The 14,744-nt window shown below is 40.1% G+C and overlaps 1 protein-coding gene across 1 annotated transcript in view; it reads left to right on the plus strand.

Moving 5' to 3' along the window:
• Positions 1 to 14,744, plus strand: part of LOC113670315 (G patch domain-containing protein 4) — a 16,142-nt gene continuing 1,398 nt past the window's right edge. Inside the window, exons 1-7 of the mRNA XM_089183723.1 lie at positions 1 to 410; positions 2,395 to 2,468; positions 3,255 to 3,347; positions 4,654 to 4,758; positions 5,760 to 5,836; positions 6,581 to 6,631; positions 7,493 to 7,573. Of these exons, the coding sequence (XP_089039849.1) occupies positions 332 to 410; positions 2,395 to 2,468; positions 3,255 to 3,347; positions 4,654 to 4,758; positions 5,760 to 5,836; positions 6,581 to 6,631; positions 7,493 to 7,573 (560 nt within the window). The 5' untranslated portion in view covers positions 1 to 331. The remainder of the gene's footprint in view (positions 411 to 2,394; positions 2,469 to 3,254; positions 3,348 to 4,653; positions 4,759 to 5,759; positions 5,837 to 6,580; positions 6,632 to 7,492; positions 7,574 to 14,744) is intronic.

The raw sequence follows: 14,744 nt of genomic DNA on the forward strand, positions 1-14,744 counted from the left end.
TTTGTAGAGTTACCGGTCACTTCGCCGACATGTCTTGGTGTCGGCGAGTTATCATGTCGGCGCAGTGACTGGTTACCTTTGCTAACCACCGTTGTTGGCTTTGTCGGCAGGGCCCAGTCGATTAAAGGGCGGATACCACTATCCGCCGGATAAATCGCTATCAAGCGGATAAGTGTCAACAAAACGTATCGTTCTATCCAAAAGATAGAGATTTATCTACTAGATAGCTTATTGATCCTACGAACAACCGGAGCCTGGTGAAGACAGCGAGGGCTGATGAAGTAGTGGAGACTGGGAAGAGAGCTTTTATTGGATAACATTGCATAACAAGATGGCGAACAAACTGAAGGAGATGGGGGCTGACATGGCATTCGCTAGAAAACAGCTCGAGAAACATGGCTGGGCTGAAGGTAGGCAAAGTACTGAATAGTTTGATAATCGAAATTGAGACATAAGGTGGAATGAACTCATAAATATCGTCAACGCATTAAAATGATTAGTGCACATGGACCGAAAGTCACACACGTGGACAGAACGGGAATCGTTGAGAGTTCATTATTTTTGAAGAGCTCACGGCATTCTATTTCGTATTTCTTTTACTAGGTGAAGAAATGATCCTTTACTAATTTTGTGTCGCTTATTTAACCATGTATGTTTTCATTTGCTCAACAAGGGGGGCATTGGGGCCTATTACAAACCGCAAAACCGTAGAAAAAAATCATCCAAAACCGAAAAACCGAAAAAAAAATCGATTAAGACCGAAAACCGCATGCAAAACTGTCAAAACCGATACATTTTCACATCCCAGTTATTGAAACCCTGATCGATATGATACAGTGGTGACAAGTGGAGCATACAGAGTAAACTACACTAATTTCATTACAGGATTTAGATACTAGAAGATACGAGTGCCATGGACTTGGCATTCGTATCATCTAGTATCTGCTTAAATTAACAACTGTTCTCTCGAGGACCTCGAGTGTGGTCTCTGCGGACTCAGCAGCTAGTAATGGAGCCTACTTAAATTAGGGAAATTTGAACAAAAGTTCTCGATAGGATTGCAATTTTGCAGTTGCAAAAAGCTATAGCTCTGGAAAGTTTTCATGAAAATCCCTAATCTAACGTTTTCATTTGCAAACTAAGACCTGTAAGTTTGGAGATTCTATTGGAATGTTGAATCAATCAGTCACACATGGCCTGTAACTTGGTCACCAACTTCAAGGTGGCGTTGATAAAGAAACTCTGGCAATGTTCCGCGCTTAGCTGTACCCTACGTGTAGCCGTACCCTCCCCTCCCCCCCACCATGGGGAAGGGGAGGGTACAGCTACATGTAGGCTACCTAGGAATACCTGCGATATTTTAATTGGTTTTTCATGCATTCCTCTCGATAACATTTGCATTTAGCAGCTATTCAAGATCAGTGGAGGCATGCAATTGCTGCTCAAATTGAAGAGAAACTGGAACCCAAATAGGTCAAATAGGAAAAACAGAAAACCACATCAGATATCAAATCCGAAAACCCATTAGTATTTTTTATGAAAACTGAAAACTAAATGCTAAAAATGGAAAATCCACAAACCAAAATGAGCAGTAAAACCAAAAAACTGAAGTTTTTGGCATAAAAACCGAAAAACCGATCTAAAAAATAGCCAAAACCGCAAAACCGAAAATCCTAATGCCCCTTTCCTCAATGCTTATGTTTGCACTCTCAAGAACATCATCAAATTAACTTCTTTTGCATATTATTCACTTATTTATGAAATATTTATTGATAGTGGTTCCTATTTTTCTTACTTTGTTGAGATGGAAAGGTATATAAGAGATTGCATTGTGAGGAAATGAAGGACTCTGCATCTTTCATACATGTAGCTCACTCCCATGAGTGACTGAGGCAGAATCTCTCCTTACAATATCTACACAATATCAAGCAGAAAAGTAATGAGAACATAGAAAAATATCAAGTAAGGAGATTATTAGTGGATTCAATACCAAATTCTCTTAACATAACTCATAAGAATGTATGGTTAACAGTAGGGAGAATTACTAATGAGATCTTGGGAGTGAAAGGATTAAGGAGAGTAAATGAATGAAGGGGTAAGTTTCTAAAGAAACTGTGGTGCTGCGTCGGTGGGAGAGTATAGCAGGTAATTTAGTGTTAACAACTGGGTTGAAAACGTAAATTAGCCACCGTAAAGAGTAAAAAAGCTGACATTTCGAGCGTTAGCCCTTCGCCAATCGCTCTGACAAAGGGCTAACGCTCGAAACGTCAGCTTTTTTACTCTTTACGGTGGCTAATTTACGTTTTCAACCCAGTTGTTAACACTAAATTACCTGCTAAGGAGAGTAAAGACTGCTTGTCCTTAAGCCTTAGGATTTTTATGTTTCTTTCACAGGAAAAGGTCTAGGTAAAGAGGAAAGTGGGATTTCTAAAGCAATCAAAGTCAATATTAAAACCGATACTGCTGGGGTAATGTACATACATGTATATCATCAGTTGTCTTTATTTAGTGTATTTCATATCAGTCTGACAAGAATGTAAGGGGGTAAGTGCTGCGTCATTGGGAGAGTATAACAGGGTTATTTAGTTGCATTTTCAACTGAGTTGATAGCATGAATTGGCCACTATAAAGAGTTTCAGAGCTAACATTTTGAGCATTAGCCCTTAGTCGGAGGGACTTCACTCTGACAAAGGGCTAACCCTCAGCTTTGAAACTCTTTATGGTGGCTAATTTATGTTATAAACTCAGTTGTTAATGCTAAATTACCTTGGTGAGAATGAAGTTATTGATGAAAACCATAGTGCCCTCTGAAAATGAACAACCTCTGAAACCTTTGTCTGGGTTGAAACCTTAAAAAACGTAAGAGTTGATTTTTTTTCATTAGCAACAAAATAGAAGATTTTTTTTGTGGATTTTTGTAATAAAACTTGGCTTTACCAAAGAAGGAGGTGGTTGAAACCTACCAACACTCATAGACAGAAGTATAAGTGCTGATCAACCCAACTACTTGCCCATACTTTTTAAAACATTTTAACCACAGTTTTCACTTTTTCTTGTAACTGGGAAACAATAATGCATATGAAGTCTTCATGAGCTGTGAAACAGTGTTCTAAAGAATGTATTTGTAAGGGTATTCACCTGATTATACCTCACTCTTTTTTGACAGCAGAGTTTGTAACTTCTCTATCTCTCTCTCCTTGTAATTTATTTATATACTTAATTAGTTTTCTTGTATTTCTCTTTTTTACAATAAGGTTGGCTATGATGCTGGTGATCAGTTTAGTTTCCACTGGTGGGATCATGTCTTCAACAAAACAGCAAAGAGTATAGTGGTACAGGAGAGCAATGTGAGTACATGGAACAGGGTAATTTAGAATTATCAACTGAGTGATTGAAGGGCTAAAACTGGAAATGTCAGCTTTGAAACTCTTTTTGGTGGCTAATTTATGCTGTCAACTCAGTTTATAATACCAAATTACCTGTTATACTCTCTCACCAACACAGCACCACAGTTTCTTTAGAAACTTACCCCTTTGTTCATAAGTACATGTAAATCTGCAGAAATATACCAGCATTTTTCTGCCAAAAGATCTATGCGGGGCTTTTTGGCTTTTAGCTTTGTGCCCATTTTGATCTTTGATTGGTCAAAAAACCTTTCCCCATATTTTCAACCCATCAAATGCAAGATCAAAACCAGTTGTGCCTTGGTTATCCATATTTTCCTCTGCTTCAAATTAAAACCAGTACAGCTCTTAAAAGGCAAAGGGGGTAGTGTTTCTGTTTTCTGCCTCTCTGGAAGAGTTCTCTTATCATTTTTAACCCTTTTAAAGAAGTGATTTGACTCTATTTGAGGCATTATGACCACAAGTGTCCAAAGTGGATGGATGTCAACATTAACAAACTGTTTTTTATTGCTTGACTAAGGAAACTGAGGTTTGATGGAGCATCATGGTCACCCTTAACTGGGCCCCACCCGCCTGTTTGTATTGTCATCCACCTCTATTGAATGGTCACATAAAGTGGAACCACTCAAATAAAACTAAGAATAATCTTTCAAGCAAAATTTAAGCCAGTTTTATCTCCATAAATCAATTTTAGTAGTATTTTTGAGCAAATGTTTGGACATTAAGTGGTTACACATAATTATAGCATAAAATGACATTGTTTTTCAATGCCCCTTGTCTGAAGAAGGTGTATTAAGCAGTCACCCAGCCATTCCTTATGGGTGACCACTTAATACAGGTTTGACTGCATTTTGTATATTTTGTCTAAATTGAAAATTACCTGAATTTATGGTCATTAACAAATTCTTAATTGTTATTTCCAAGTTATTTGCTCTAAACATAAAAAAATTTTGACTTGATATTGAAGTATTGCAGTATTTGGCTACTTTTTTTGCATTATTGTCCTATATGTATGAGCTACATTTTTGTGAAATGTGGTGAGGTGTTGCGGTTCCCCTGTCATCACTGTCTGTCAAAAGCTAGCAGTGTAGAAGTTGAAAAGATCTTCAAGGATTTTCAACATAATATTGCAAGAACAACAACTCAAGGTCCATTTATGTATGAACCACAAAGAACAAAAAACACAAGTCATATAGGAAATGCAACAGTGTGTCATTTTGTTTTTTTTTTCTTCTCATCACATGCACAGGATGGAGTAGAAGTAGTGAAGTCTGGTAAAGAATCATGTGTAATTAGTAGTAAAAGACCAAGCAAGAATTCAAACAAGCCACTGTTATATGGCAGATTTGTCAAGGTATTTAATATTTGTTTTTGAATATTATTCCTTATTCTCTGCTTAGGCTTAGTTAAAACCTTTCACTCCTGGGAGAAACCAATGAGCATGTGTAATTTCTGCCAACCTCGTCATGACATTGCCTACCAGAAAAGCAAGGGTTTCAATTAATTTTTCCATAAGTGGCTGCTAAAGGCGTGACAGGTAGCTGTGTCCAGACTGACTGCTTACAGACTGAACAGATCTACAGTGAGTCTCACAGGTGGTAGTATACCACTGATAACCAGCTTTCATTGAAACCCCTGGAAAGGTGGTGAAACTGAAAAATATAAACTACAGGATGTTGTTGGCTTTGTACTTAATTCTCAGAAATGTATGGCAGATATTTAGGAGAATTTTAATAGAGATCTTGGGATTGAAAGTTTTACCAACTACTTGAGGAAAGAGAGAATAATGCTCCATTCTTCAGAAGTTACTGTAGATAACTTCTCAAAATATTCACTTGTCAAAACAAAACAAAAGCATATATTCACTTGTCAAAACAAAACAGAAGCATCTTATTTCATCTTGTCATAACACTATAAACAGAGAATCCCTTGATATTTTTCTGAGCAAGACAAAGTCAGGCCAGTGGCGTTTCCTCCATAGAGCAGTCAACATTTGGAACAATTTAGACAAAGACTTTAAATAGTTATCTTTAACATCATTTAAAAAAAAAGTTGAAAACGCACATGTTAGAGAATTATTTTAATTGACCGCTTTTTATAATTTTATTCATTTTTTTATTATAATGTTCCTTGCTGTTTAGTATTGACAAGCCCCCCCTGGGAATTACTAATAAAGTATATATGTATGTAACTCTCAAATAACTTATTTTCCATGTGTCAAATATCAGATTGTCACAAAAAGCTATTGCAAATACATTTACTTCCCAGTGTCTTTTCCTACTCATGCACATGATCAGAAATATCGTTTTGTTTCAGTTGGCTCTCAATTATTAATTTTGCTTTCTGTCTTTGCAGGCTTCCAGTCAAACTCCAAAAAGAGCACTCTCTGATTCTGAGGAAGACACAGATGAAGAACGCGATTTCTCAAATTTGTATGTTAACTATATTCCTTGTTCTATTCTATTTATTGTCACTCTTCCTTGATGTTCCAGCCCAGCAGGTATTTCTCTTTTTCAAAGTCATCTTACTTCATATGCATGTGTAGTTTTAGACATTAAATGACACATATTGATAATAGCTGTTTTCTGTTCAACCACACAACTGTGAGGGGGTCTCTGCCTTCATGGGCGGAAATTTAGGGTCACTCAAATGTTCTGAATGGGTTGCTTTTCTTGTTTAAGTGAATGACTGACTTTGCCACCTTACTCACGTGCCTCATAGCATACGTGAATTGAAAACTGTGGGTTGTTCATTTTGAGTCACAAAACACCACTGAGGCACTGAAGCGCGTGTATGTAGGCTTCAAGAACTTGCTGTAAAACATGTGAAAACACTGCATTAAGGGATAAAATTTTTCATATACTTTTCAAATGCTTTTCCTTTGCCTCTTGCATGGCAAATTTCGCTTGCATGTGAAATTTTCAGGTGAAATAAGACTTAAAACCTTGTGAAGACTATGCTGAGATCTTACCATGATTGCAAATGCCTGAATACTCACAAATATGCGTGAAATTCACCAAAAAGATCTTGGAATATCCTTGCAGAGTAGCTGACCAAAAACATGATGAACCAGCAGCATAGTGACCGGCTGTCAGTTGCTTTTGACAATCCTGCCAATCCCCATTTTTTTTTCAATCCTAATGATTAATTATTGTAATTTCTTTTTATGCTTTTAGAAGCACAGAGGATAAAGTTTTTCAAGCCTGTGGCGGAAGAACAGCTCACAAGTAAGCGAGACTTTCTTACTGAAGCTTGGACTTATTAAAATTGTAATTTACAATGATATGCTTATTGAAAGGGCGTTACAACTTGAGCCGGTGATACACTCGGCGACTTTTATACCAATTAGCTAAAATCGCCGGGTGTGCCCGGTGCAGCGATTGAGATTTACGCCGATCGCCGCGATCGGGGTAGAAAATTGCCGATAACTGGCATTTCGGATACGGGTAACTTTTGCTGGTGATGTTATCCGCCTCGATCGGTGAGAAACATCGCTAAGTATGTCACTGGCTTTAGGCTCTAATTAATGAAATACTATAATTTGTTACCAAGTGGTAGAGCATCGAAGCGCAAAATCCGAAGATCTGAGGTTTGATTCCTCATGGGGACTCAGAATTTTTTATTTGTCGCACGCCCGTGACAAGACGAAAAACATCTTTCTTAAGGAGCATATTGTTGTAAAAGATACATAGATGTGTAGACGTAGAGACTAGTGCACAGTAATCTAGAGGAATCAATTTCAATCCTGTCAAAGCCTGAAATTCTTTCAGGTTTTCTTTTGGGTACCGTAAGGCCTCATTCGAACTTCGGATTCCTATTCGATAACTCTACCTTGAAGGCTTTTTTGGTTGCAGGTTGATTTTCAAGGGTGTTACCGGGGCATCTATGGAATAATGGGCCAAGCTCGGGATCCATTAAGGGACTACTTTTCGTTTGCTGTCTAAGTCTTGACCTATAGAGTCCCTCCTAAGTCAAAGAAGGGACGGAAAATGTGTTGAGCGATTTGATGATGATTATTGGGGTGAACTAAGCCGCGAGTGCGCGGTATATGAAGGCTAAAACTCATCTTACATTTGTCATGTCCTCAGAGCTGCTCGACATGGGTTCCGGTTGAATGGCAAACTCCAGCGAGTTCTGGAACAGGACAAAGTAGCTATGACAACAAACAGGTGATTAAGAGTTGCGTTAGCTTACGCGTAAATTTTAAACTAACGTGAGTAAATTGTGGTAAGATAGTAAATTTGACATGTTTTACCTAAGCAAAATAATTTACCACTTAGTTACGGATGCCTAAGTTGCGAAAACGGCTGTGAGAAGATTTTTCGTTTGCAACGTCAAATTTGAATTGTTAAAACAAGAGCTTTCTAGTTGATCGGTGTTGCTAAAAATGCAGCGAAAGGAGTTGGGTTCGTCATACTGTCGTCTTTTATTTCTGAAAAACATCTGTGCTTAAGATCTCGTGTAGGAGTGTTTACTTCAATTGACTTGTGAAATAATCCTGGACTGTATTGCTTTTTCCTAACGTGGCCGAGGATACTTGCTCATAACTCTCAGATTCAAAACTAAAACCGATAGCAACCTGGTCTCTGGCGTTTTCCCGCGCTTAGCATTGGGTTCTAACAACCTTTCGGTGCTTAGGAGAAAGCTTGCCAAATGTTTGGTTCAGATCTAACAGCACTAAAAGAAGCTGAATTCAGAGAAACAGCGCAACATACGTAACCAGAGAAGAAGCAGTGTGCCAGTTTCTTCAGGATTACCTTTGAGACGCAATTGAATTTTCAAATGTCTCTAAGTCATTCTTTGCCTAAGTTGTCCCAGGGAAACATGAGACTGTAAATTGGATAAAGGGTAGGGTCTATTCCGGACCCGTGTGTGTGCTGTTGACTTCATAGAGGGCCAACGATAGCGTTTAGCCTACTGAATTTAATACTAGTGGTAGATCTTACGGTCAAGCAAGTTGCTTATTCGGATTAATATGCCAAGGGAGCATTGCTTCATGAAGAGAACTTGAAAAGAAAACAAAAATTGAAAAACTGCTAGATCTCAAGAAACGTCTATAGATGAAGAGCATTTAGGCGACAAACAAACTCGAGAAGAAATAGTGCACAAGATTCTTGCGAAACAAACCAACAAACCAGTTCCAGTTGTTCGAAGGGTGGATAACGCCCTCCACCGAATAAATCTCTATCCGGTGGATAGTGCAGTAAGTTTTGTTAACACTTATCCGCTGGATAGCGTTATCCGCCCTTTATACAACTGGGCCCAGAACAAACCGTGAGGGTGCGAGATTCTTGCGTAACAGACAAGAAAACTACGGCAGAAACAGTGCGTGAGATTCTTGCATAACAGACAAGCGAACCACAGAAGAAACATTGCGCGAGATTCTTGCGTAACAGACAAGAAAACTACAGAAGAAACAGTGCGCGAGATTCTCGCGTAACAGAAAAGCAAACTAAGAAAGAGGCAGTGCGCGAGATTCTTGCACAACAGACTAACAAACCCAGGGAACAAATTGTGCGCGAGATTCTCGCATGACAGACAAGCAATTTACACAAGAAACAATACACGAGACTCTTGCCTAACAGACCAACAAATCAAAGAAGAAACGGTGCGCGAGATTTTGGCGCAACAGATAAGCAAACTACAGAAGAAACAGTGCGCGAGATTCTTGCGTAACTGACAAACAATCTACAAAAGAAATAATACGCGAGATTCTTGCATAATAGACAAAAAAAAACTACAGAAGAGACAGTGCGCGAGATTCTCGCGTAACAGAAAAGCAAACTAAGAGAGAGGCAGTGCGCGAGATTCTTGCACAACAGACCAACAAACCTAGGGAATAAATTGTGCGCGAGATTCTCGCGTGATAGACAAGCAATTTACACAAGAAACAATACACGAGATTCTTGCGTAACAGACTAACAAATCAAAGAAGAAACAGTGCGCGAGATTTTGGCGTAACAGAAAAGCAAACTACAGAAGGAACAGTGTACGAGATTCTAGCGTAACAAACTAACAAACTATAAAAGAAATAATGCGCAAGATTCTTGCATAACAGACAAGAAAACTACAGAGACAGTGCGCGAGATTCTCGCGTAACAGTAAAGCAAACTACGAAAGAGGTTGTGCGCGAGACTCTCGCGTGACAGACAAGCAATTTACACAAGAAATAATACACGAGATTCTTACGTAACAGACCAACAAATCAAAGAAGAAACGGTGCGCGAGATTTTGGCGTAACAGATAAGCAAACTACAGAAGAAACAGTGGACGAGATTCTCGCGTAACTGACAAACAAACTACAAAAGAAATAGCGCGCGAGATTCTTGCGTAACAGACAAGCAGACTGCAGAAGAAACAGAGCGCGAGATTCTTGCGTAACAGACAAGCAAACTGAAGAAGGAAAAGTGCACGAGACTCTTGCGTAACAAACCAACAAACCAGAAACAATCCGTGCCCGAGATTCTTGCGTAACAGACATGCAAACTACAGAAGAAACAGTGCACGAGATTCTTGCGTAACTGATAAACAAACTACAAAAGAAATAGCGCGCGAGATTCTTGTGTAACAGACAAGCAAACTGCAGAAGAAACAAAGCGCGAGATTCTTGCGTAACAGACAAGAAGACTGAAGAAGGAAAAGTGCATGAGACTCTTGCGTAACAAACCAACAAACCAAAAACAATCCGTGCCCAAGATTCTTGCGTAACAGACCAGCAAACTACAGAAGAAACAGTGCGCGAGATTCTTGCGTAATAGAAAAGCAAACTAAGAGAAAGGCAGTGCGCGAGATTCTTGCACAACAGACCAACAAACCCAGGGAATGAATTGTGCGTGAGATTCTCGCGCGATAGACAAGCAATTTACACAAGAAACAATACACGAGATTCTTGCGTAGCAGACCAACAAATCAACGAAGAAACGGTGCGCGAGATTTTGGCGTGACAGATAAACAAACTACAGAAGAAACAGTGCACGAGATTCTTGCGTAACTGACAAACAAACTACAAAAGAAATAGCGCGCGAGATTCTTGTGTAACAGACAAGCAAACTGCAGAAGAAACAAAGCGCGAGATTCTTGCGTAACAGACAAGAAAACTGAAGAAGGAAAAGTGCATGAGACTCTTGCGTAACAAACCAACAAACCAAAAACAATCCGTGCCCAAGATTCTTGCGTAACAGACCAGCAAACTACAGAAGAGACAGTGCGCGAGATTCTTGCGTAACAGAAAAGCAAACTAAGAGAAAGGCAGTGCGCGAGATTCTTGCACAACAGACCAACAAACCCAGGGAATAAATTGTGCGCGAGATTCTCGCGCGATAGACAAGCAATTTACACAAGAAACAATACACGAGATTCTTGCGTAGCAGACCAACAAATCAACGAAGAAACGGTGCGCGAGATTTTGGCGTGACAGATAAGCAAACTACAGAAGAAACAGTGCACGAGATTCTTGCGTAACTGACAAACAAACTACAAAAGAAATAGCGCGCGAGATTCTTGCGTAACAGACAAGCAAACTGCAGAAGAAACAAAGCGCGAGATTCTTGCGTAACAGACAAGCAAACTGAAGAAGGAAAAGTGCATGAGACTCTTGCGTAACAAACCAACAAACCAGAAACAATCCGTGCCCGAGATTCTTACGTAACAGACATGCAAACTACAGAAGAAACAATGCACGAGATCCTGGCGTAACAAACCAGAACAAACAATCCGCGAGATTTTTGCGTAACAGACGAGTAAACTTCGAAGAAACAGCGGACGAGATTCTTACGTAACAGAAAAGCAAACTACAGAAGAAACAAGGCACGAGATCCTGGCGTAACAAACCAGAACAAACAATCCGCGAGATTTTTGCGTAACAGACGAGTAAACTTCGAAGAAACAGCGGACGAGATTCTTACGTAACAGAAAAGCAAACTACAGAAGAAACAGTGTACGAGATTCTTGCGTAACAAACTAACAAACCAGAACAAATAGTGCACGAGATTATTGCGTAACAGACAACCAAACTACAGAAAAAAAACACTGCACGAGATTCTTGCAGAACAAACCAGAACAAACAATGCGCGAGGTTCTTGCGTAACAGACAAGCAAACTACAGAAGAAACAATGCACAATGTTCTTGCACAAAAGAGAAACAAAACCAGGGAAGAAACTGTAGGCGAGGTTCTTGTGTAACTGAAAAGCAAGCTACCAGAGAAACTGTGCGCAAGATTCTCGCGTAACAAGCAAGCAATCTATAGAAGAAACAAAGCACGACATTCTTGCCTAACAAACCAACAAATCAGAACAAAACAGGGCGCGCGATTCTTGCATAACAGACCAACAAACCAAGGGAAGAAACTGTGCGCAAGATTCTTGCGTAACAGACAAGCAAACTTCAGGAAAAAGAATGCACAAGGTTCTCGCGTAACAAACCAACAAATCCGGGAAGAAACAGTGCGCAAAATTCTTGGGTAACAGACAAGCAAAACTACAGAAGAAACAGTGAGCGATATTCTTGTGTAACGAAGAAACAAATCCAAGAAAGAAACTGTGCGCGAGATTCTTGCGTAACCGACAAGCAAATTTAAAACATAACAGTGCAAAACTCTAGCCCATTAGAAAAGAGATTTGTGAGTGAAAATGATAAAGAATCCAGGAGAAAAAACAGTGCACGAAACTCTTGCGTAACAAACAAACAATCCAGAGAAAAAATAGTGCACGAGACTCTTGCATTGCAAACAAACAATCCAGAGAACCGACAGTGCGCGAGACTCTCGCGTAACAAACAAACAATCCAGAGAACAAACAGTGCCCAAGAACCTTGCGAAACCAAACAAACAATCCAGAGAACAGACAGTGCACGAGACTCTTGGATAACAATCCAGAGAACAGACAGTGCACGAGACTCTTGGTAACAAACAAACAATCCAGAGAACGATCAGTGCACGAGACTCTTGCATTGCAAACAAACAATCCAGAGAACAGACCGTGCGCGAGACTCTCGCGTCACAAACGAACAATCCAGAGAACAAACAGTGCTCAAGAACCTTGCGAAACAAAAAAACAATCCAGAGAACAGACAGTGCACGAGACTCTTGGATAACAATCCAGAGAACAGACAGTGCACGAGACTCTTGGGTAACAAACAAACAATTCAGAGAACGAACAGTGCACGAGACTCTTGCATTGCAAACAAACAATCCAGAGAACAGACCGTGCGCGAGACTCTTGCGAAACAAACAAACAATCCAGAGAACGAACAGTGCACGAGACTCTTAGGTAACAAACAAACAATCCAGAGAATAGACAGTGCGCGAGACTCTTGGGTAACAAACAAACAATCCTGAGAAAAAACAGTGCGCCAGACTCTTGGGTAACAAATAAACAATCCAGAGAACTAACAGTGCACGAGACTCTTGCATTGCAAACAAACAATCCAGAGAACAGACCGTGCGCGAGACTCTTGCGAAACAAACAAACAATCCAGAGAACGAACAGTGGACGAGACTCTTGGGTAACAAACAAACAATCCAGAGAATAGACAGTGCACGAGACTCTTAGGTAACAAACAAACAATCCAGAGAATAGACAGTGCACGAGACTCTTGGGTAACAAACAATCCGGAGAATAGACAGTGCGCGAGACTCTTGGGTAACAAACAAACAATCCAGAGAACAGACAGTGCACGAGACTCTTGGGTAACAAACAATCCAGAGAACAGACAGTGCGCGAGACTCTTGGGTAACAAACAAACAAACAATCCAGAGAACAAACAGTGCACGAGACTCTTGAGTAACAAACAAACAATCCGGAGAAAGAACAATGCGCGAGACTCTTGGGTAACGAACAAACAATCCAGAGAATGAACAGTGCGCGAGACTCTTGCGAAACAAACAAGCAATCCAGAGAACGAACAGTGCACGAGACTCTTGAGAAACAAACAAAAAATTCAGAGAACAAACAGTGCGCGAGACTCTTGAATAACAAACAAACAATGCAGAGAACGAACAGTGCGCGAGACTCTTGCGAAACAATCCAGAGAACGAACAGTGCACGAGACTCTTGCGAAACAAACAAAGAATCTAGAGACAAACAGTGCGCGAGACTCTTGAATAACAAACAAACAATCCAGAGAACGAACAGTGCACGAGACTCTTGCGAAACAAACAAACAATCCGGAGAACGAACAGTGCGCGAGACTCTTGGGTAACAAACAAACAATCCGGAGAACGAACAGTGTGCGAGACTCTTGCGAAACAAACAAACAATCCAGAGAACGAACAGTGCACGAGACTCTTGCGAAACAAACAAACAATCCAGAGAACGAAAAGAGCGCAAGACTCTTGAATAACAAACAAACAATCCAGAGAAAAAACAGTGCTCAAGACTCTTGAGTAACAAACAATCCAGAGAAGAGACAGTGCACGAGACTCTTGGGTAACAAACAATCCAGAGAACAAACAGTGCTGAAGACTCTTGAGTAACAAACAATCTAGAGAACGAACAGTGCACAAGACTCTTGGGTAACAAACAAACAATCCATAGAACAGACAGTGCACGAGACTCTTGGGTAACAAACAAACAATCCAGGGAACAAACAGTGCACGAGGCTCTTGAGTAACAAACAATCCAGAGAACAAACAGTGCGCAAAATTCTTGCGTAACAAACAAAAAACATATCAGAGAATAAACGGCGCAAGACTCGCGTAACAAACAAGCGGACAAGAGAACAGTGCAAGAGACTCTTGCGTTTCAAACAAATCAAAGAACAAACATTGCGCGCCACTTGCGTGTAACAAACGAACAAACAAGAGAATAAACATTGTGCGCGACTCGTGCGCAACAAACAACAAACAAGATAACAAACATTACACCCAACTCGCGCGTAACAAACGAAAACAAGAGAACTAACATTACGCGCGACCCGCGCGTAACAACAAATAAGAGAACAAACAATGCGCGACTCTTGCGCAACAAATAAACAAACAAGAGAACAAACAGTTCGCGAGACTCTCGCGTAACAACCAACAAACAAGAGAACAAATAGTACGTGAGACTCGCGCAACAAACAAACAAGAGAACAAATAGTACGCGAGACTTGAGTAACAAATAAACAAACAAGACAACGAACAGTGCGCGAAACTCTCGTGTAACAAAGAAAGCAGAGAACAGTACGCGAGACTCGTGTATCAAACAAACAAGAGAACAAATAGTACGCGAGACTCCAGTAACAAATAAACAAACAAGAGAACAAACAGTGCGCGAGACTCTTGTGTAACCAAGAAAGAAAGCAGAGAACAAACAGTACGCGAGAATCGTGTATCAAACAAGAGAACAAATAGCACGCGAGAC

The sequence above is a fragment of the Pocillopora damicornis genome, chromosome 10, assembly GCF_964200805.1.
Source record: "Pocillopora damicornis chromosome 10, jaPocDami1.2, whole genome shotgun sequence".
Taxonomy (NCBI): domain Eukaryota; kingdom Metazoa; phylum Cnidaria; class Anthozoa; order Scleractinia; family Pocilloporidae; genus Pocillopora; species Pocillopora damicornis.